This window comes from Rhinatrema bivittatum, chromosome 3, assembly GCF_901001135.1.
Source record: "Rhinatrema bivittatum chromosome 3, aRhiBiv1.1, whole genome shotgun sequence".
NCBI lineage: Eukaryota > Metazoa > Chordata > Amphibia > Gymnophiona > Rhinatrematidae > Rhinatrema > Rhinatrema bivittatum.
In genome coordinates this window covers 93264339-93286277 of record NC_042617.1, presented here as the reverse complement: position 1 = coordinate 93286277, position 21939 = coordinate 93264339, and the positions used below count along the sequence as shown (strand labels likewise).

General features: G+C 44.7%; 1 protein-coding gene across 1 annotated transcript in view; it reads left to right on the top strand.

Moving 5' to 3' along the window:
* The first annotated feature begins 4845 nt into the window (after positions 1–4845).
* Positions 4846–21939, top strand: part of LRRN4 (leucine rich repeat neuronal 4) — a 40859-nt gene continuing 23765 nt past the window's right edge. The window contains exons 1-3 of the mRNA XM_029593497.1: positions 4846–4961; positions 14520–15230; positions 16533–16737. Coding sequence (XP_029449357.1) covers positions 14537–15230; positions 16533–16737 — 899 coding nt within the window. The 5' untranslated portion in view covers positions 4846–4961; positions 14520–14536. The remainder of the gene's footprint in view (positions 4962–14519; positions 15231–16532; positions 16738–21939) is intronic.

Below are 21939 nucleotides of genomic sequence, written 5' to 3'. Positions count from 1 at the left end.
GCGGTCTCACCATGGAGCGATACAGAGGCATTATGACATTTTCTGTTTTATTCACCATTCCCTTTCTAATAATTCCCAACATTCTGTTTGCTTTTTTGATTGCCGCAGTACACTGAACTGATGATTTCAATGTGTTATCCACTATGATGCCTAGATCTCTTTCTTGGGTTGTAGCACCTAATATGGAACCCAACATTGTGTAATTATAGCATGGGTTATTTTTCCCTATATGCATCACCTTGCACTTATCCACATTAAATTTCATCTGTCATTTTGATGCCCAATTTTCCAGTCTCACAAGGTCTTCCTGCAATTTATCACAATCTGCTTGTGATTTAACTACTCTGAACAGTTTTGTGTCATCTGCAAATTTGATTATCTCACTCGTCGTATTCCTTTCCAGATCATTTATAAATATATTGAAAAGTAAGGGTCCCAATACAGATCCCTGAGGCACTCCACTGTCCACTCCCTTCCACTGAGAAAATTGTCCATTTAATCCTACTCTCTGTTTCCTGTCTTTTAGCCAGTTTGTAATCCACGAAAAGGACATCACCACCTATCGTATGACTTTTTACTTTTCCTAGAAGCCTCTCATGAGGAACTTTGTCAAATGCCTTCTGAAAATCCAAGTATACTACATCTACCGGTTCACCTTTATCCACATGTTTATTAACTCCTTCAAAAAAGTGAAGCAGATTTGTGAGGCAAGACTTGCCTTGGGTAAAGCCATGCTGACTGTTCCATTCCTCTTTTTTTCCTCTCTCCTTCATCCTAGGTGATATAAGGAGAGAAGCATATTTCTCTTTCTGACTTTTCATTTATGTTGGACCATGCTAGCATTTCAGTTATTTTTTGCCCCCAGGCAGGCTTGGGCTTGTCAGTCTGCTGCCCCTCCAGCAAACATCTGGAGGGGCAGCAGACTGGCTGAGGATTTGCTGCCTTCCAGCTGGGCTAAAAATTACTAGGCAAGTGGGCAGAGAACAGCCTATTGCTTCTTGATCCAGCCCCTCCCCTCCTGGGCAGCGTGAAGGGAACAGGAAGGGAGAGGGGGTTGAGTCTGAGGCAAATAGAGCAAAGGGAATCATTCTGGGGAAGTTAGGAGGGACCGAGCAGGAGATCAGCTGAAGGCCATATATCTGTGGGCCAGAGAGAGAGTTTTAGAAATCTGAAGCTTGATGGGAGGAGCAATCAGATAGGAGGAGCAATCTGTAGAGAAAGCTCGGTATAGCGGGCTCCTGGAGAGGGAGGAGTCAGCAATCTTGTAGTATCTCAGATATAGTCTTGCTAGTTAGCAATCTGTTATATCTCTGATGTTAGATAGACTGCGGTGTTAGCAATCTGTTCTGGATTTGCTAGGGAGTTAGCAATCCGATATAAATCTGATATAGTTGTGGGTGGATCCCTGGGCCGATGGCAGATGACTACACCCCCGGGAGGATACCCCAAGAGGGACCACCGGCTAGGCTAGAGTATGGAGACAGACACACATTAGTTCTTTTATTAAACAGGTTATTAGAAACCACCAGAGGTGGCAGTAGTGAGCTGATATGCCCGGCAGGGCAGTAGTCCCTCAGGTACTTGAACAACGATCCCAGGATGGCTGAGCTGTTGAGAAACTGTAGAAAGTGAGTAGACAGAGTAGGCAGAGTTCATGAACAGAACTAGATGACAAAACTCACGTAAGGTCTCAAGTAAGCTCAGGAGCTGGAAAGGATTAGGCCCTTGAGGAGCGAATACCTGGTTCCAGGGAAAGCTCTGAGAGAGCGATGGTAACTCACAATTCTTTGTAGCAGCGATAGCTTCCAGGCAGTAGAGAATCTTCAGAGTGTCCAGGAACATGGGCCCTCGAGGAGCGAGTACCGGTTCCTATCTGTAATCTGAAAATAAAGAAAAAAGCGAGGCCCTCGAGGAGCGGGTACCTCTGGTAAATCCGAGGAGGCAGAGTAGCTTGGGAGAAAAGCCGAAGCAATCCCCTTGCTAACTCAGTTTGTTAGCGTTTTCAAAGACCTTTAAATATTGGAAGCAGATGACGTCATCTCAGGGGGACGCCCCTGAGGTTCGCGCCCTTGCTGGTACATGAGTCAGGACGCGCGCGCCCTAGGCATCAGGACAAGATGGCGGAGTTGCAGCATCGAGCCGGTCCGGGAACGCCAGAGGGAGACGGCATGGAGATGCTGTGGTAGCCAGCCGTCCATCAGACCCAGAGGGAGTTGCCACAGAGGTAAAGAGGGTGGAGTGGGGGCGTCGAGCAGCGACGATAGCAACAGAGAGAGAGAGAGAGGAATGAGGGAGGGAGGCAGTGAATGGGGGGAGGGGGGAAGGGATTGGTACTGTGTGCAGGCGTGTGCATGCGTGCCAGACTGGGTGAGAGGTTACAGAGGGGGATGGAAGGGAGAGCAAGACCAGAGTATGATAGGGAGTGCCATACCTGCCTCCTTCTCCTCCGAACCCCTACCCCAATTCACAAACTGTCTCCTTTGATCTTGGGCTCTATCCCCAGATTCAGGAACCTCCATTCCTTCCTGCCTCTCCCATCTCCCCAGATCCTGTGCTCTCCCTCCTCTTCTCCCATTCCGGATACCAGATATCTTCCCCCCGCACCTCAGTCTTCCCCTTCTCCGGACCTTTCTCCCTTTTCCCTCTCCCAATCCCCATTCCTCTCACCGTCTCCTCACCCCATTCCTGGTCCTCTTCCCTTGCTCTTCCCATGGTCCTCTCCCCCTTTCCTTCTCCTCCCCCCATCCCTGAGGTCTGCTCCCTGTACTGATTCTTGAGATCTTTTACCTTACTCAGTAAAAGGAAAATAAATTATACAGACACAAGCAATCTAGTATAAAAGATGGAAATGTTTGTCACTGTAGGTCAGAATTGTCACATTTTTGCCAAATAATATAACTTCTGAGCTGCCATAAGAAACTGTGGGGCTGTACCTTAGACCTGCTCCCGGTTGTCTGACCTTATCGGGGTGGGAGGACACTACTGCATCTGTGCCTAGGGGTATCAAAATCCTAAATCCGTCACTACTCCATGGGGTTTTGTGCCCTGGGTTCAGGGCCCTTGCTGGTAACTGTTTGATTCAAATTTCCTGCCACCCCTTGTCATTGATGCAGAGAGTAATGTTGGAGTTGCATCAAAGGTGAGCATAAGGTTTATGGTTGAGGGTAGTAACCACCGCTTGGTTACCCAGATTGCACAGATCAATGCCTTGTTGGATGTTGTCTGAATGTAAATCTCCTCTTTTCCATATTTCCCCCTCCCGTTGAAGCAGAGAGCAATGCTGTATATGCATTCAAAGTGATGTATCAGGCTTAATTGGCTTAGGGTAGTAACCGCTGTAATAAGCAAGCTACTAGTAAGTATAAAAAAGCTGCAAATACATATATACATCACATATAAGTTAATTTGAATCCAAATATCATTACAAATTAATTTCCTTTACTGGCATACCTACTGACAGTCTGCAGTGATGAATATTACATTGTAATAAATGTGTCCATATTTGTAAACCTTATAGAGCTCCCTGGGAAAAAAAAAAGTCTAAATCATTCCGCTAAAAATACTTGTTCACTGACGAACGATTCTATAACCCCCCTTTTCAAATGATGGTTTCTTTTTACCTTTAGGATAATTGAGAAATACATATGTGGGCCTTGCAGCATGCTTTTCTGTGCTGGAATGCCTCTGCTGGAGACTTTACAACCTGGTACCATCGCCTAGAAATGTTTCTTCATGGCCTTTGCTTATCTCGTGGTGTCAGGAAGGAATGCATGGTGGTTTCACCCTTAACATTCCACTTCTTGCAGTCAGAAAGATCAAGACGTGAGCGCAAGCAGTGGATCTCATCGCAAAAGCAGGAAAGGTGGCTCCTGAGCAGGTTTTCCTCTCAGAGACCGTGCCCCTTATTTTCCTATAGGCACAGATCGGGAAAAAAACAACCCCCTTTTGTTTTGCACGAGGAGCATTATTTTTATGAAAACGAATGTCCGAAAGTTGCTGTGCACGTTGACACTGCACGTGCATAAAGTCAAATTGTGTTCTTGCAATTAAAGGTCGGTCTAAGGAATGGTGTACCCTTATCAGATTTACAGGTGTCAAAATCCAGAGAAAGAAACAATAGAAACGTCTGCAGATAAAGAAAGCCATTTAAAGTGCAATTCCCTATCTTGTTTGTAAGCAATAGATGCTCTGAAGGTTGTCAGCCACACCTGAAGAATGCCAGGAGGAAAGATAAGACTCGGATGGTCTCAGACTGAGACCTCCAGTACTGCTGGCATTAGTTTAGGGGAAAGCACTCACCCAGAATATATACAGGTGACTTTGTAAGAGGCCACATTAAAATAAATAAAAATCGCACACAAAAATACTGCATTTATTTAGGCATCAAATTTGCCAGTTACCAATAACTAATCTTTTTTCCTGGCTGCCTCTTTTTCAAATGTGCCCGCACCTACACATACAGCACCTGTTCTGATCTGAAAGTATCTTTATTTAAAGCGCCTTGCCTGCTGAAACTGGAGAAGTTCTTGACTTGTGCAGTCAGTGTGCGTGGTATTTTGCCTTAAAAATGCACGCAGCACTTTTTTGTGCGCAATTCTCTTGCTTGGTGATATTTGCGGCACTGATACTACGGCTTAGCTGGTCCACAGAAAAGCAGTCGTTATTAATTGCCTGCCCATTAAAATCTTTTGGCAAGTCTTTCAGAAAGGCAGAGCAGGACATAATTCCTAGCAAACCTTTCTTCTCCTCGTTATCCCGGGTCATCTTGGAATAAGACAGGGAACTCCCACGTCTGTTATGCAGGGACGTAGGAGGGAGCTGGGAAGGGAGGGGGAGGGAGGGAAGGGGAGGGGGAATCGACACAGAAGAGGGATCTTCACGCTCCACATGTTAACAGTTGATGCCACTGAAAAGCAAGCAAGAAAACAGAACACAAAACAGTTGGGGAAGGCAGCACTCTGGTGAGTACTTTACCTTGCATGAATGCGTTGGATTATTATGGATACTTTATTATTAGTAGTATTATTAGTATTATTGGTATTTAAAGCCAGATGTGCAAAGCTTTGCTCCTGTTAGTAGAAAATGGGAAAACCCCTTTAGTACATCTGGCCCTTGGGGTATATAAAAAAAAAAAAAAGGGAACCGTTTTTTTAATGTGTATGAGCTGAAAGCACCTGCCTAATGTCCTGAGAAAGGATCACTTTGGAATTAGATTGGGGGGCGATAGCACGCTAAATGGCAAACCGATTTCCAAAACACTAAATAAAGAAATATTCTTTGGGCCGATTCAACACCGTGCAGGAGCCCCACCTTGGTGCTGCAGAGGCCGTGCTCAGGGTCCCTGGAAGGGAGGGAGAGTATCCTGGCTGTCACTTGGAAGTGACGCTTATGACTCGATACAAAGCGCACTTGTTCCAGGATCCAACAGCCAGGCTGAGGCAGAGACACACACAAAAAAAAGGGGGGTTAAAATCCTGGTAGCCTGCGACCAGAGGTTCGTGGTTGTCAAAAGCGCTGCTGGAATCAGAAGCCCATCTCAGAGCAGCAGTAATTCAAGGACTTTGCAGATCATCTTTACAGAAAAAAAAACAATAATTTAGTGGAGAGGTATCCATGCTGGAAATCAGGAGTGGCATTGCAAAATCAATGTACAGTAGCCTCTGTGTTGCTGTATTTGTTGGGAAAGGATTTGCTATTGCAGAATTTGATCTCTTCCGTCAAGCTGCTAACCTGAAATTCTGTCAGCAATGAGATGATAGATAGATAGATAGATAGATAGATAGATAGATAGATAGATAAAATACCCTGCACAGCAATAGCCAAGGTCACCTGATTTTAACAAGCAGGATTTAATAGCCCAGCAGGTTTTATTGGTACTTCTATTTTTTTTTTTTCATGGAACCTGATTTTCTCAGTTAATTTTTTTGTTATTGGCCAGTGGCCTGTTTCTAACCTGAGATGCCATAATAATATCTGCGCAAGACTGATATATTACTGTTTAATGCTGTCAATACATATTAAATGACAGCATTATTTTAAAATAAGAAGAGAATGAGAAAAATCTAGAATTAAGATAATCCCAAATATTTTCAGACAGTGCTGATAAAACAAAAATCACATACTTAATGTTGAATGAATGAGCTTCATTATGAAAGGAAACATAATCACTCTTCCTTTTGTGAGCAATACAAGATAATTACCCAACATGCAGTGTAACAGCATCTCACTTGAGATTCTGATCTTTCTTAGTGCATTACTGCTGTTCACATTTCTTAGTAATTATTTTGCTAACCCCGGGAACCCATCAATTTCTCTGTAAAATGCTGGGGGTCAGTCTTGATTTTCTAGCCCCCATCATGTTCTCAGTTTGTAGTTGTCATCTTTCAAATCAAACAACAATCAGATCACACTGTGATCTGAAACACAAAAGCAAAGAGTTTACTCAACCTCTCACTGTCAGTGGTTTAAAGCTACATTTTGAGGCTGTCAGTTCAATTTCCTTAAGAACTTTAGCAGATTTTCTCCACATAAATGGAGGGCAGCTGGGCCTCTCTCATTTCTGTATGCATTATTTCTCAAGCTGCACTCTGCTATGCTGCCAAATGGAAGGTCATAAGGCGGGGTCGGTGCAAGGGTGTTAGGCAGTAGGCACACTACATAAACCTTCCAGCCTTGCATCCCTTCCCCTCTCCCTGCCCATTTATTTTCAGGGCAATAGGTCATCAACCCTTTACCTGAGATTTTGGTAATTAAACTCCACAATCATTGTCTCTCCCTGAGCAATCCGGTAACAACACATAATTGAACATAGGAGGGCAAATTTCAAAAGCCAATCCTGCTTCACCCAGATGAAAGGGCTTTCTGAAAATTGACCACTCTAAAAGTGCCTAAAAGTATGTATGGTTCATACTCAGATTTCCCCTTTGAGAACTGGAACCTGAGACTACGCATCAAAACACACTTTTGAATAGTGCCCTACACAGAATACAAAAAAACCCCTCATCAAATACAGAATAAGTGAAAACAAATTTTGAATAGAAATAAGCAGACAAAAATAAACTCTTGCCCCCTCCCGTTTCCCGCAGGACAGGAGAGCCAGGGTGAGGGAGAAAAACAACAGGAGGGCTCTGCTCTGTCCACTATAGCCTCAACTCCTCTCTTCCTATTCTTTTCTGACTGTAGGAGAGGAGAGGTTGGAGTAGGGAGCAGAGTGGCTCCTCCTTGCTCTGATCTTACTCTGCCTGCTCTAGTCTTGACCCCTCTGATCTTCTTGCATGAACTTTGCCTGGCACCTGAAGGGCTGAAGCAGAAAGCAGGTTGCTGTTCTCTGCTGCCTGAAATTCATGGCACTGGCCAGTGGAGGCGTCAGGGCAAAGCCGTGTGTACTCATACATAACAAAGTCCCTGGTGCTGCTCCCAAAATAGCTGTGCTTTGGACCATAGCTTCAATCTGCCTAATTGAAAAGCTGGCTCTGCTTGCATTCTTTGTGCAGTATTTTAGAACAGTTTGGAGTCTTTATATATTGTTTAGTGTTGAAATTAAACTCAACAACTCTCATTTCTTTTCTAACCATAATACTTCGGGGAAAGGGTTGTTGACCTATTGGCCTGAAAATTAATGTGCAGGGAGAGGGAAAGGGTGCAAGGCTGAAGGTTTGTCTAGTGCGCCTACTGCCTAACACCCTTGCAATGACCCCATAATACTTCTGGTTAGAACAGAAATATTTGAAGATGTACTTCATTTGAAGTTTTCATTAACAAAAATAAAACTTTCTATGCTGTTTGGTAATTAACACTATTAAGAATGCTTGTTTACTGTGGAAATGGTTGTACTATGTCTATGCACCTAAAGGTTAATTTATCTGGGAAGCAATTGGTTAGCAAGTTGACCTTTGGAAAGACATACTTTGCAGTCACATGAAACTATTTAAATCATTAGTAATGATACATAATATCTAATATGTAAGAATAGCAAAAGTTTAGTAAAATTGTTGCACTTAAAATACAAATATATGTCCAAAATATATTCCAGCTGAACACAGGTTTAACAACTGTTCATAGAACAAAAGCAAGCATTTGCTCTTAGCTTTCAAAATTTAACCTGTTTTTTTAACTCTGATATTGAAAATATTTCTACTGAACCACTTTCTGTTGCTTCAATTAACTTTTTAAGAAAGATTGTGAAGATATTATTCCCCAGAAAGTCCCTATTGGAGATTGATCTGCATTAGAGGACAGGACAGTGCTAGGGGGCTCTACTCTGAAATGGCAGAACGATTGGGGCAGACTATACAGAGATAATTTGGCATCTCGTGATACACCCCCACACCGTCTGAGTTTTTTATTGACTTGGGACTCTTATCTTCAAACTTTGCCACATCGTTCCAGGAGTTTGGTTCTTAATGACTGCTCTACAAGTTTTTGTGCATACATTTGAGTACTTATGGGCACAACGTGCAGCGCCCATGTGAACTTTGTAGGGGGGTGGGTGGGACTTAGGGAGGGGAAAGAGAGGGGCAAAAGAAGGGAATTGGGGGGGGGGGGGGATTAAATACCAAAATGTATGATTTCTTACCCTTTGTTGATACCTGGGGATGCATAAGAAACCCTGTACCCTAGGTCTAGTTCTCTGTTTATTTGTGCTTCAATAAAACGTTTTGAACTAAAAGAAGAGCAGTAGTTAATATTTCATCACATAATAAATATGAACAAAACTACTCTAATTCAAAGGACCATGTTGGGAAGCTGAAGGAGGAGGGAGGGGTAGACTCAGGAGTTACATAATCAAGGCCAGCATTTCCACTAGGTGAACTAGGTCATCACCTACAATGCCAAACCTGAGGGGGAGGGGGGGGGGGTAGCAAAATCCAGTGATGGCACATGACCGCCAGTGAGCCCATTCCATTGATAGCCAAAGAGGAGAGAGTTCCGATGGCTGTCAGTGGAGGCTACAGACCCCATCGGACAGGTGTCTGAAGAGATGACTGAGGACTGGGGACACTGGTAGAGCCCATCCCACCGACACTGACAAAGAGTGAGAGGAGCAGGCTTCCAAGAGAGCCTATCATGCTGGCAGCAGAAGAATGCATGAAGGGGCCTGAGTTGTAAGGGGAGACAGATGGAAATGAATTCTGGAAAAGTGGAGAGAGTTGGAGAGAGGAAGATGGTACTAGGGGAGAATAGATGGGGGATAGAGCGAGAGTGCTGAGCCAGTCTGGGGTGAAGAGAGAGTGTAGAGCAGATAGCAGGGTACAGAAAGTGAGATAGAGCTGAGTGGGTAGTGGAGACAGAGAAAGAGAAAGAGAGAAGGTGCTGAGTAGTTGGTAGGATGGAAAGAGAGAGAGTGTGCTGGACAGATGAAGATTGGGTAGATGAGAGAGAGGATACTGGCACTTCAGAAGGATGGCAAAATGATTGGGGTGATGCTGGTATGTTAGGCATGGAGGGGAGAGAGGAGGATACTGTTCAGGGAGAATAAGAGATTCTGGGCAGAGGGAGAGAGAGGGGATGGGTATTATGGGTAGGGTGCAAGAAAAGGGGATGTTGGACAGAAGGTGAAGGAAGAGATCAAATGGCTGCTGTCCCAGAGCCAATGCCACAACACCTTGGGTGGGATAAAACCCAGATGCTGGACAAAAAAGGCACATAGAAATAAATGAAACCCTACATTCTCCAGGATAGCTTTTACTTCTGAGGTCCAGGGCTCCATGTGGGATGAAGCATAGTTTCATGGCCCTATCGCATTTACCAAAGTACACAGCCCCTTTTCCAGTTCCTGAAAACAGCACTGATAATCTCCACAGAGTAGAGCAGCAATAATCACACTGAGAAGCAATGTGGTTTCCAGCTTCTTTACTGATAGTTGATCAAATGATTGAAATTTGTTGTTCACAGTTATTTCATGTTAAATAAAGCTGATGAACAATAATGACGAGATCAGATTAATAAATGTGTGACCTCACTCTTCTAGTAAAGTCTTTGAATTTATGGAAGCCAATTCCTTAGCAATTTATCTCCTTCTCCTTTTCAATTACTCAAATTGAAGAAAGTGTAATTCTCTTTCCAAATTTATCTGAAGCTTCTTCCCACTGTAGACTGATTAGAATTTAGTTCCAGTTACTCATTAGAATACCACAAGTCCCAGTTCTCCTGTAGTCTTCTTAAATATCTTAAATTCTCTTTCTAGAGGCACCGGTTTGGCACTTTCCTCCCAAATGAAGGACACTTAGTTCAGCAGAAAGAAAAAAAGCTCTCCTGAACATTGCCTTTGACCCCTTCCCTCTGGTAACGGATGGGATTTCTTTCCTCACGGATGAAATCTCCACTTCTCAGGCTCCTCCCAGTGGTTTGAAAACTGAGACCCTGATACCAGGAGCACCCAGTCCCAAAAGGAACAAAAATAGACTCAGACTCAAAAGGGGAAAAACAAAGAAGAGACAGGAGGGTTAGAAAAAAACCCTCTATCTCCAAAAATGAGATGATGGTCACTGAAGGAAAGTGACTCCAAACTGAAACCCCTCTGTACTGGTTCATTAACTGACCTATCCACTGGAGGTGAGATAGAGAGCAGCAGATCTCCCCTATCCTTCAGTCTTACCTTTTACTGGGACTCCCTAAATCCTCTGCAAAGGGGTCCTAAGGCTCTCACAAAAAAAAAAAAAAAAGTTTCCAAAAAGAGGATCAAAAAGCACAACACAGCAAAAATGGGTCAGACCAACAGGTTGACCCGAAGAGGGCAACTCAGGAAATAAGTCAACAAAACAAATTAACAGGAGGCAGGGACATTCTGCCTTCTGAAAGATTAACCCAGACATTCAAATGAACAATCCATGCCCTAAGATGGAGACCAGGGTTTATATACTGCTAGAGAAGGGGTGGCCAACCTGTGACTCGGGAGCCACATGTGGCTCTTTCATGTGAAAAATGTGGGTTTTGTGCTCCTGTCCCATGACAACTGAGCACCACTGCAGAGGACAGGAGGGGAAAGGCTGGAACAGAGAAAACAACATAACCAAGCAGAGAAGAGCCAGTTAACCCCCTGCTCCAGCTACCCATGAGAAGGGGGGTGATTGTTACTTCCTTCCCATCTTCCTGAAGTCAGCAAAGGAAATTGGGCTGTCCAGCACCTTATTTCTCCCCTAGTTCTATGTTGCCATTTGTTCTTCAGCAGGTTTGAGGGAATGAGGACTAGGGTGGGGAAAATAGAAGGCAAGAGAGAGGGATAGCATATGGGGGTTGTGGGGGAGTAGAAGGGGCTCAATAGAGCTAAGGATGTGAGTAGATGGGATTGGAAAATCTGGAGGAAAGGTAGTAGAAGGGTGCAAGAAAGTCAGAGGGGGAGGGTGTATCCAGAAGTGGTGATGAGGAAGGGGCGAAGGTAATTAACAAGAAATGGGGTTGCAGTGGGACAGAGGTGATGATGAGGGTGTGTTGAAGAGTGAATGGGAGGGGGAGGATGGGGGGGACAAAGAACAATAGGTAGTGAAGAGGGAGGAAGGGTGACAGAGAACCACAGGTGGTGAAGAAGTAGAGGGAGGGTGACAGAGAACTAGGGATGATAAAAGTGGGGGGAAGAGAATGTAACTCATAGATGAGATGGGGGGTGGAGGAGTATGAGAGAACCAGAAATGGTGACTGGAAGAGGGGAAGAATTTGAGAGACACACAGAAAGGTCATTTGGAAGAGTGGACATGTGAGCACCAGAAGGGGTGATAGTGGAGGGTGTATTAGAGAGAACCAAGAGAGGGTACTGAGGAGAAGAAAAGAGAGGGCATCGGGGTCAGAAACAGAGATTGTAGGTGGAGGCAGAGAGAGATGCAGGCAGGATGAGAAAGAAAGCGAGGGGGGAGTTTGGGGATATTGGTACTGGTAGAGGGTAGAGGGTAGGGGAGAAGAGTGTGTGCAGGAGGTCAGGAAGGAAACCAAAAGTGGGAGCAGGGAAAAAAGTGGGGATTGGGGGCTAATGGCAGAGAATGGGGGAATGAGGGAGATGCAAAGTAGCACAAGGAGTGGGGTAAAAGATATTCTGTTACAGCTGCTGAGCCTCCATCATTATTCTTGTGTGGCACGGAGGATATTTTCCTGGGACTGCCAAAAGACAGACAGGGGAAAGGGTGGAAGGACTGAGAGATGGACTGGTGGGGACAGATTGGAGAGACAGACAGAAGATGGGAGAATTGAGAGACACTGGTTGAGACAGATTGAGGGAAGTCAGAGAGACTGGTGGGGGGACAGGGTATGAGAGAGAGAGAGAGACTGGTGGGCACAAGGTGGGGGAATTGAAAGAAAGAGACTGATGGGAGGATTGAGAGCGAGATTGGTTGAAGCCTGTAGAGGGATTGAGAGAGACTTGTGGGGACAGAGTGGGGAGATTGAGAGAAACTGGGAGGAGGATTGATGAGAGACACACTGTTGGGATTGGAGAGACTTGTGGCACAGGTGGAAGGTTACAGTGAGAGAGACTGATGGGGACAGGGTAAGGGGGTTGAGAGAGGGACTGGTGAGAGGGACTGGTGAGAGGACTGAAAGAAACTGGTTGGAACAGATGGAGGAATTGAGAGAGAAAGGTGGGAAATGGGTAGGGGTTGATTGAGAGACTGGTGGAAAGAGGGGGAGGACAGAGAAAGACTGGTCAGAACAGGGTGAGGAAATTGAGAGATACTGGTGTGGACACTGTGGGGGTATTACTATTAACTGGTGGAGTTGAGGGAGATGGGGGGTCTTCATTGGAACCAGCTCCCCCGCTCCTCAAGGGCTCTGGGCTCCAAGTTTCGGGCAGCCTTCCCCACCCACCAATCCCCTGTGGTCTCTGAAATATGGGGCAGTTTTGGTACTGTGTTTTCTAGTTTCTTGGCTCTTGATGCATAAAAAGTTGGCCACTCCTGTGCTAGGGTGCACCATCTGCTACTCCCATATGAAGGTGTCAAAACCCAAACCTCTCTTCACTAAATCTCTGTGAACCTCCCCAGTTAGCTAGGACACTCTTTTTGGTAAGGAAACTAAAGGTTCCTTACATGGTGATTCTTCCCTTCTGATTTTTTTACAGATCGCATTAGAGTGATCTCATGCAATTTGACAGGGTTCGCATAAATTTGGGTCGATTTTCAAAGGCTCGCGCGGGCATCCATGTGTGCGTGGCTCCAGGCACGTTATAACTTGCGCGTGTTTGCACACGCATGTTATAAAATATGATTCCCGTGCACACATGTGCACTGGATTTTAATATCCATGCGCGTATGTGCGGGTGGGTGGCTTCTCACGCTCGCAGGGGGGGGATTTTGTAAAGTACGCATGGCGAAGCGATTGGGCCTTTGCCCAGTTCCATCCCAGTCTGCTCCAATTCCTATACCCCTACCTACCCTTCCTCCCTTTTCCCCTCTCCTCCCCAACCTCTAACCCCTACCTAGCTACTCACATTTTTTTTGTTTTTTATCTTCCTGCTCCTTTGGAGCAGAAGTAACTTTGGCGCACTGGCCCACTGCTGGCACACGCTTCCCCAGGACAGGGCCTAATGGACACTGTCCCGGTTAGCCCCTGCCCAGACCCTGCCCCCAGGACCACCCTTTTTTGTTGGTCCTGCAGGTACCGGGGGCTATATCATGGCCATGTTTCTAAAATGCACTCGGCACGCACAGCCCAGCCACACATGTAACCCTCGGATTTTACGCGCGCAACACTTTGAAAATTTGGGCGATAGTGATCTGATCCAACTACAAACTTTGGCCTGGATTTATCAAAATGCACTAAATATCGCATGCGATAGAAAAAGGGGCTTGTTTTATGGTAATAGGCAGTTTATCGCAAAATGGACTCTCTACCTGGGTAACATCAAGCTAGGTTGAGAGAACATTGCACAAATCTCATCTTTGTGTGAGTTTCCTCACTCCGAAATCTTCACAGGAGAGCACTGTTCTGTCAAAGTGGCCCCTAACCCCTACACTAATACCTAAACCTCACCTTGAGTTACTAGGGGGCCTCCCATAGAGATATAAATACCTATCTAGTGTGAGGGCATTATGGCTAGTCTCTCTCTCTGTGTTAAAGATGGTTCATGTGAAAACACCATATAGCACCTTGATAAATGACCCCCTTTATAAGTTATTGTTGCAGTATTACTTGCTATTGGGCAAGAGAAAATTAACCTAAATGAATAATAATAATTCTCAAGAATGCTGTGTGAAAATTATTAATGAAGTGCAAATTTTCTCTCTGTTTTCTTGAACTTAATATTAAAGAATTGATCCATAGGCCAGAGCACGACACACAAAAGAATGTGGAAAACATGGCAGAAAGTGAAAAGTTTAATTTCTTCCTTAATATTGTTAAAAGAATATTCAAGAAATGTAAGCAAATCTGTGTGACAAACCATTAGCATAAGAGAGCAGTACAAGCCACTGTTTCTTGTCTTTTTTAACAAGGTGGAAAGTAGGAAGTAGTTGAAAATGCTTAAAAAGGTAACCAAAAATATGTGATTTTAATGGAAAATGAAAATAAAACTATTTTTTCCTTCTTGAAAACAGAACTTTATTGCACATAGATGAAAAAGATGTTTTCCTTCCTTCTACCTATGGCCCTTTTGGTATGGGAGGCAGTGGCAGACCCAGCCAACAGGACATCCTTTCCAGCTGTAGAGGGCATCACCACAGTTTTCTTGATAACCAAGCAGCAGGATCTTGCTGAGGACAATAAGAACATTACTGGCCTGCCCTGCGAGGAAATGAGCAACACGAGCTGGACCAACCTAACCTTGATGGACAAAGGTCTAATAAGCTTCCCTTCCTGTCTTCCAAAGACTGTGGAGATATTGGACCTCAGCGACAACAAACTGTCTGTGCTAGACATGCATGAGATTGTTCAGCTCTTCCAACTGCGGGCCCTCACACTGAGACGCAATGTCATTGAAGGATTTAACTGCACAGAGGAAGGCTCGAGTAACCTGGAAGCCCTGGATATCAGCTACAATCAGCTGCAGTCTGTGCCAGGATGTTCTGCTTTGCTACAACTCAAGCAGTTATCGCTTGCAGGCAATCCAATTACAAAGCTTGAACCTTTTGCTTTTGCCTGCTTTCCAAATCTAGCCTTCTTGAACTTGTCTACCACTCTGCTGGGGAACATTACAAATGGAGGTATCAGTGAGCTCTCATTTGCCTTAAAGATGAAAGGGGACAGAGAGGAGATGCCTATGGCAACTATGAATGTGCTGGATCTCAGCGAGACATTTCTTCTGAGCAGTAAGTCTTAATAATGTTATTTATTATAAACATGCTTTAGGTTAGGGATGATCCAGCCCTTATTATAACCTGGTTGAATATGTTGTGGTAATGATTTGAATCTCATTCTCCAATAGGGATTTGCATTTCTTTAATGTGACAAATAAGGGCAATTTGTTTTATTTAAGGGGCCCGAAAATGCACTGAGGGCCTCCCATATGAAACGAACCTTCTTCATTGCATTCATTTATAAAGAATACATCAGGCCTAGGCCTGAGGCTGGGCCTCGCCTAGGGCATAGGTCAAGGTCCAAAGCAGGGGCCAGGGTGTTGGCCTTACATAGGCTGAGGCCGAGGCATTTCCTTTGCGTAGGCCGAGGTCAAGGTTGCAGCAACCTACCGCAGCCTCGGCCTGGACAATAGCCTCGGCCTGCAGATCCTCATGGATCTGGGTAAGTGGGGGCCAGGGGGGCTCTGGCCCCGGCATTTTTCTGGGTGGGAGGGATGGGTGGTGGGGACGGGACAGGAGGCATTGGGAAGCCTTGGTTTTTGTTTTTTTGTTTTTTGGGGGGGGGGGGGGTTGTTTTTGGTTTGTTTTTTACATTTGATTTGTTTGGGTTTTTTTTACATGAATGAAACAAATCAAACATTCCACAAACCAAAATTTGGGAGAGGAAAAAACTCCCACCTAAAAAATGAAAACACATTTTTTTTTTTTATCCCTGCAAACCCCTATTCTCTATATCAGCTGTGAACCAACTCACATTTCAACTTCATAAAAGAAATGGGTTAGAATTTGAATTATTCATCTAAAACAGAAATATATCCTAATTAACACTGTTTTCTGCAGGTTCTCAAACCAAGGGACCTATTTAGTACACTGCACAAATGCTAACACAGGTTTAAACATGCATTAAAAGCCTGGGTTACAACTTAATGTACATTAAAACCATATTAATGAGCTCACATTAACATTAATGCTGAATTTGCTTTAGCATTAACACAGAATATTGCATTAAAAATGAATGACCAAATTTGTATTCCCCCTGCACGCGTAAAAAAACGGGGGTTATGTGCATGGCCGGGCCTTGCGCACACTAGGGTAGATTTTAAAAGCTTGCGCGCGGGCGTACAAATCCAGCCCCTAGTGAATAGCCACTACTTATCACTGGCTATTCACTAGCATAGGATTTATTTACTGTTTGAGATCTTGCCAGGTACTTGTGTCCTGGCTTGACCACTATTAGAAACAAGATACTGGGCTTGATGGACCCTCAGTCCGACCCAATACGGCAATTCTTATGTTATTTTCTTTGCATTTCAGTTCAACCAGAATGGATGAAAGATTTGCCAAATCTTAAAGAACTCCACATAATGAAGATGAACAGCTTAGAAAGTCTTGACACGAATGTACTCAAGTATCTACCAAATTTGTCTCTCCTGAATTGCCAAAACTCTCGTACTCTGAGTTTGGTTAGAACCGAAATATTTGAAGATGCCCCTCATTTAAACTATCTTGACTTTCAAAAGTAAGTTTTTGTTAATACTTTCTACACTGTTTTTTAATTACCAGTATTAAGAAGTTTTCTTTACTGTGGAAATTATTGGAAATATGTAAGTAGACTACTTGAAACTTATTCCTATGTTTCACCTGTTCCTTAAAAAGAATGAATGTGTAATAATACAGATTCTCATGTCTTGCTTCTTCAGCTCTGTTGTCAAAAGATTTTTTCAGTTTAATAAAGAATCTGTAATCATCTTGTTAAGATCAGTGATGCCAATATTCAGCCCCTATCCAGCAGAACAAGTTAGCTGGATAAACTTATCCAGCTAACTAAGCCAAGATATTCAGTGGCTCAACCTTGCCACTGAATATACTCAGCTATCTTATAATTAACTGGATACGTTTTTCCAGCTAACTAAAGGACAGCCAAATAGCTGACCTAGACTTATCCAATTAACTAAGGGGCCAATGCAATAAAAAGCGCGGAAAGCAGGCGCTGAAAAGTCAGCCCCCACTTTCCTAACACGCTCATGGCGCCCACAGGGGGGACATCATGCTATACCCAAATTAGGTGGGTGCGCTAGCAAGGAGGTGCTAGGGTCGCTTGCGTGACCTTAGCACCTCCTTGCTAACGCGACCCAGCTGCGGCTGCCGGTTATGAAGACCGATGCCAAGTTTACCGACATTGGTCTTCATAACTCGGCGGTCTGCCGAGGTTTTGTTTTGTTTTTTTTTTAAGTAAAAAAAAAGTACAGAAAAGCAGTTTACCCAGCTGTTTAACCAATAAACAACCAGCTAAGTGACAGCTAATTAGTGTGGCTGAATTTTCAGACAGTGCCACTTAGCTGGCTAAGTCCGAACTTAACTGGCTAAATGACGCTGAATATTGACCTCAATGTGACTGTCTAGGCAACTGGTGATCATCTGGGACTGCCCTTCTGCCTGCTCTGCCTCCTATAAGCATAACACAGACCTGCTAAAAAGTCTTGAATATCTGTGAAAATATACAGGTATTTGCCAGTGGCTCATCGTACAGTAATAGAATTCCTGTATGTGCCTGCGAATTAGCAATAATTTACCTGTAAATATCTGCAGCTCTTCAGCAGTTTGTACTGTGTGATAGAGAATAAAGATAGCTTTGTAAGTATATGCTCAAGAAAAAATGGAAAATGTTTGTTTTAGTGATGTGCATTTGTTTTGAACAAATGTGAAAAATGCCAAGAATGAGGCCAGTTTTTAGTTCATATGAATGATACAAACCAAAAATAGGTCTCAGCTGAAAATATTTATTTGTTTGATTCTTCTACACTGCTCAACAGATACCAGATCATGCCAGAGCTGTTCACAACAGTACGCAATACATTCAAAACTATAATAAAATTATATAAAACTACAATAAAATCAAATATAAAAAACAGAAATTACCCACCTGATCTACCCAACTAAGAAACACCTTCCAATACCTTCATATTTGTGCACTAAAAAAAAGAACATCATTTTTAGTAGTTGGATCAAAAAAGGAGACACCAGAAAGTCTGTTCCTGGGCCATCAGGTCTAGGTTCTGGCCTAGGCCCGTGCCTCAGGCACCAGGACTCAGCCTCAGTGACAGGTCCTGGTCTTGGTGATTGAACCTAGCCTCAGGTCCAGGTCCAGCCCCAGCTTCAGACTCAGACTCGGGACTCAGTGATGGGACCCAGCCTTGGCTGGGCCCCGGTGTTGGAACAGGGTCTAGGCCTGGGCCAGTCCCCGACATTGGGCCCAGGCCTGAACTTTGGCATTGGGATCTGGCCTCGGGCTAGGTCCTAGGCCAGTTTTTCTTTTACCATAAAGTCAATAGAGCTTTCCCCCATTGACTTTATTGTAAAATTAAAAGTACATGAAACAAAGTAACAAATATTTTTCGTTTGTTTTTAAACTAAGGAAACAAATTGAGATGCCCCCAAAACAAATTAACAAACCAAAACAAATTGTTTCCCTCTGCACATCCCTATTATGTTTTCTTATGGGCAATGATGAAAGTAACCCAACAGAAACATGTTCAGTACCCCTAACCTGGGGGTACAAAAATTATTTTTACTTCGATTTTCTCCAATTACACAGTTATTTGTTTAAGAATTTTGTGACCAACTCCAAACACCTGTCAGACCACCCAAAAAAGAAAACAACCTGGTCAAGCATATACTGTAAACATCTGTCCCTTCACAAATACCAGCATTGTTCCCTGCCTCTATAGCACCAGGGTCACTTCAGATCTATACAGTAAACATTTCAACAAAGGCTAGCATACATGCAATTCAGTAACCAAACACCCTTCTCAGCTGTTTGTTGTCACATGCAAGCTTTTTCTGCAGATTTGCTTGAGAGGATATTTCGATATATTTATGCCAAGTATACTGATATGGTTTTATGTTATTATTTGCAATTTTATATTGATAATATGCTGTACGTATGGTCTGTTTGTCTAGTAATGCTGCTTTTATGTTTTTATTGTAATCCATTGAGAGTAAGCTTTTAGGATCAGCAGAATATAAATGTTTTTCAATAAATAAATAAAATTCCAAAACAGAAGGCTCTCTATGCCCCTTTACTTGGATGCCTCCCACTTTCGGTCTATCACAGTCTTCTGCTTCTGCTTCTCTGGCAACCCTTTGCCAGGCTCTTACCCTGACAATCTTCCGTTTCAAGAGAGGCTCTACTCTGACCAAGTAAATAAGAAGCATCACCTGTATTTTGCAATTACTACCATAATTCTCTGTGGTCAAAGTCTTTCTCCTGATTTACTTTCAAGGACTCTCTGAGCTTTTAATCCCAACAGCTTCTAGACCCCCATCATATCCTCCCTCAGTTGTCTCTTCTCCAAGCTGAGCAGCCCTAACCTCTTTAGTCATCCTCATAGGGAAGCCATTCCATCCTCTTTATCATTTGGTCACCCTTCTCTGTAACTTCTGCAGGGCATCTATATCTTTTTATAGATACAGCAACCAGAACTGAACACAGTACTCAAGATGCAATCTCATCATGGAGTGCCAGAGGCCACTTTTACTGTGACCTCTAGCAGATCCTTCTCTATTGCCATCCCACTATCAATTGATGTGCTTCAGGGTTCTTTCCAGGGCCTTCTTCCCTTCTCTCTCTATACTAATTCCCTTGGTGCTTTTGATCTCCTCTCATGGCTTTCAATACCATCTTTATGCTGATGATTCCCAGATTTACCTCTCGACATCAGAAATTTAATCAGGAATCTATTTCTAAATCTCAGCCTAATTATCTGACATTATTGTATGGATGTTCTACCACCACTTTAAACATAATATGGTCAAGACTGAGCTCCTTATCTTTCCTCCCAAGCCCACTTCTTGCTAGGGGTAGGCATTCGGGAGAAATGAAATAGGAAATGGGAAGAAATTTCCTATTTCACTCCAGATTGTTTTCAAAACTGGATGGCCCGCGCCATTTTTAAAGATGGTACTGGCCGTCCATTACTCCTACCATGTGACAGGGCCTGGCCAATGGCACATGGTAAGGACAAAGGGCCATCGGCGCCATTTTTATTAGTAGCAGCCGACGGCCCCGAGAGCGGGAGATCGCTCCCGGGACTTCCACTGGACCACCAGGTACTTGTAAAACGTTTTGGGGGGGTTCAGGAGGCCTGATCGCAGTTTTGTTTATCGGGCGCAGCCGATAAACAAAACTGCGTTCAGGCCGCACAAAAAAAAATTAACGATGTGGGGGAGAAGGGAGCTAGATAGCAGAAGATTAATGAGGGGAATAACTTATTGAGGGGAAGATGGAGGCTGAGATGGGCAGGGAAGGGAGAATTGGAGAATTGAAGTGTTGGAACAAGAAGAACTAGAGGGTGAGAGATGGTGAAGGATAGAAGTGAGTGTTACACGTGCCGTCACAGCAAACCCGTGGCTTGGCCCCCTCACCTCTTTCAAAGTGATCCAGCATCTGGTCCCTTGTCTCTGCAGCTTTCGGCTGCCGGCTGCATCCTCGCGCCGCCCCTGGAGCCTCCGGCTCTGCTGCAGTTCCTGATGTTCCTCGTCGGGCCTCTCCATGTGGCCCGTGGAGAGACGCCATCCCGACCAGTGCCGCACCCCTCCCTAGGCGCGTGCGCGTGCACGTGCACAGCTAGTCCTTACATAGGGCCCGTGGCGGGAACCTGGCCGCAGCCCCGGATGATGACATCAGCAGAGCTCCGGTATATAAGACCGGGTTCCGCTCTCGCAAATCGCCTTTGCAACAGGTCTCCTCGCTAGTGGTTCCCGATCCTGATTGCCTTCCTTCCTAGTTCCTTGCTCCTGTGTTCCTGTTCCTTCATCTCTCCTTTGGATTGCTAACCTGGTTTGACCTCTGCATTGCCTGACTACTCCTTTGCCTCTCTCCAGCCCCGGACCTCTGCATCGCCTGACCATGCTGTTGCTTCTCTCCAGCCCTGGACGTCTGCTTCGTCTGACCATCCTTTGACTTTCTCCTTGTCTAGACCTCAGCCTTGCTTGCCACTGCTTCCAGACTGCCACCAGCCCTGAACCCAGCTTGCTTAAAGACACCTCTTCAGCCCTTGTCCTGGACGTAGTTCACTCAGGCTTCGGCCTGCTCTTGCTCGGGCGCCCTCTGTCAGACTCTGTTCCTATTGGTGCCCGGGTCTCCGGGACTCCGCCTCGTCTAGTACAGACTGATACCTACACTAGTTGCTGCCTCTGGGCTCAACTCGATCCACCCATCGACGACCACTGATGGAGGCCACCTAAGTCCAGCTGGCCCCGGCACCCAAAGTCTCAATCCGTGGGGAATGAGGGCTGGTATTGGTTAAACGCCAGCTGGCCTCCGTCCATCAACCCTCTCTGCCTGCTATTGGTGGGGACCCATAGGATCCCTCCTACGAGTAGCATCAACCCCACCTCGGCCCAAGGGTCCACCTCCGGCGCAACAGATTGCAAAATCCATGGACTCGGCGAAGCTGCGTTCCCTCCAGGCTATTCCTGGCCTGGCCCTAAAGGTACAAGAACAGCAACAGTTTCTCATAGCTCTGGCCTCTTCCCTCGAGTGTCTGCATACATGGCTAGATACCATGTTCAGCAACTCAGGTCCAGCAAAGGCTTCCTCTCTGCCACAGCCATCTACTTCCTCCTTCAGAGACCTACTGGCCCTGCCAGCCCTGCCTCATTTCAACTGTGACTCCAAACTATGTAGAGGGTTTATTAACCAGTGGTATATGCAGTTTGC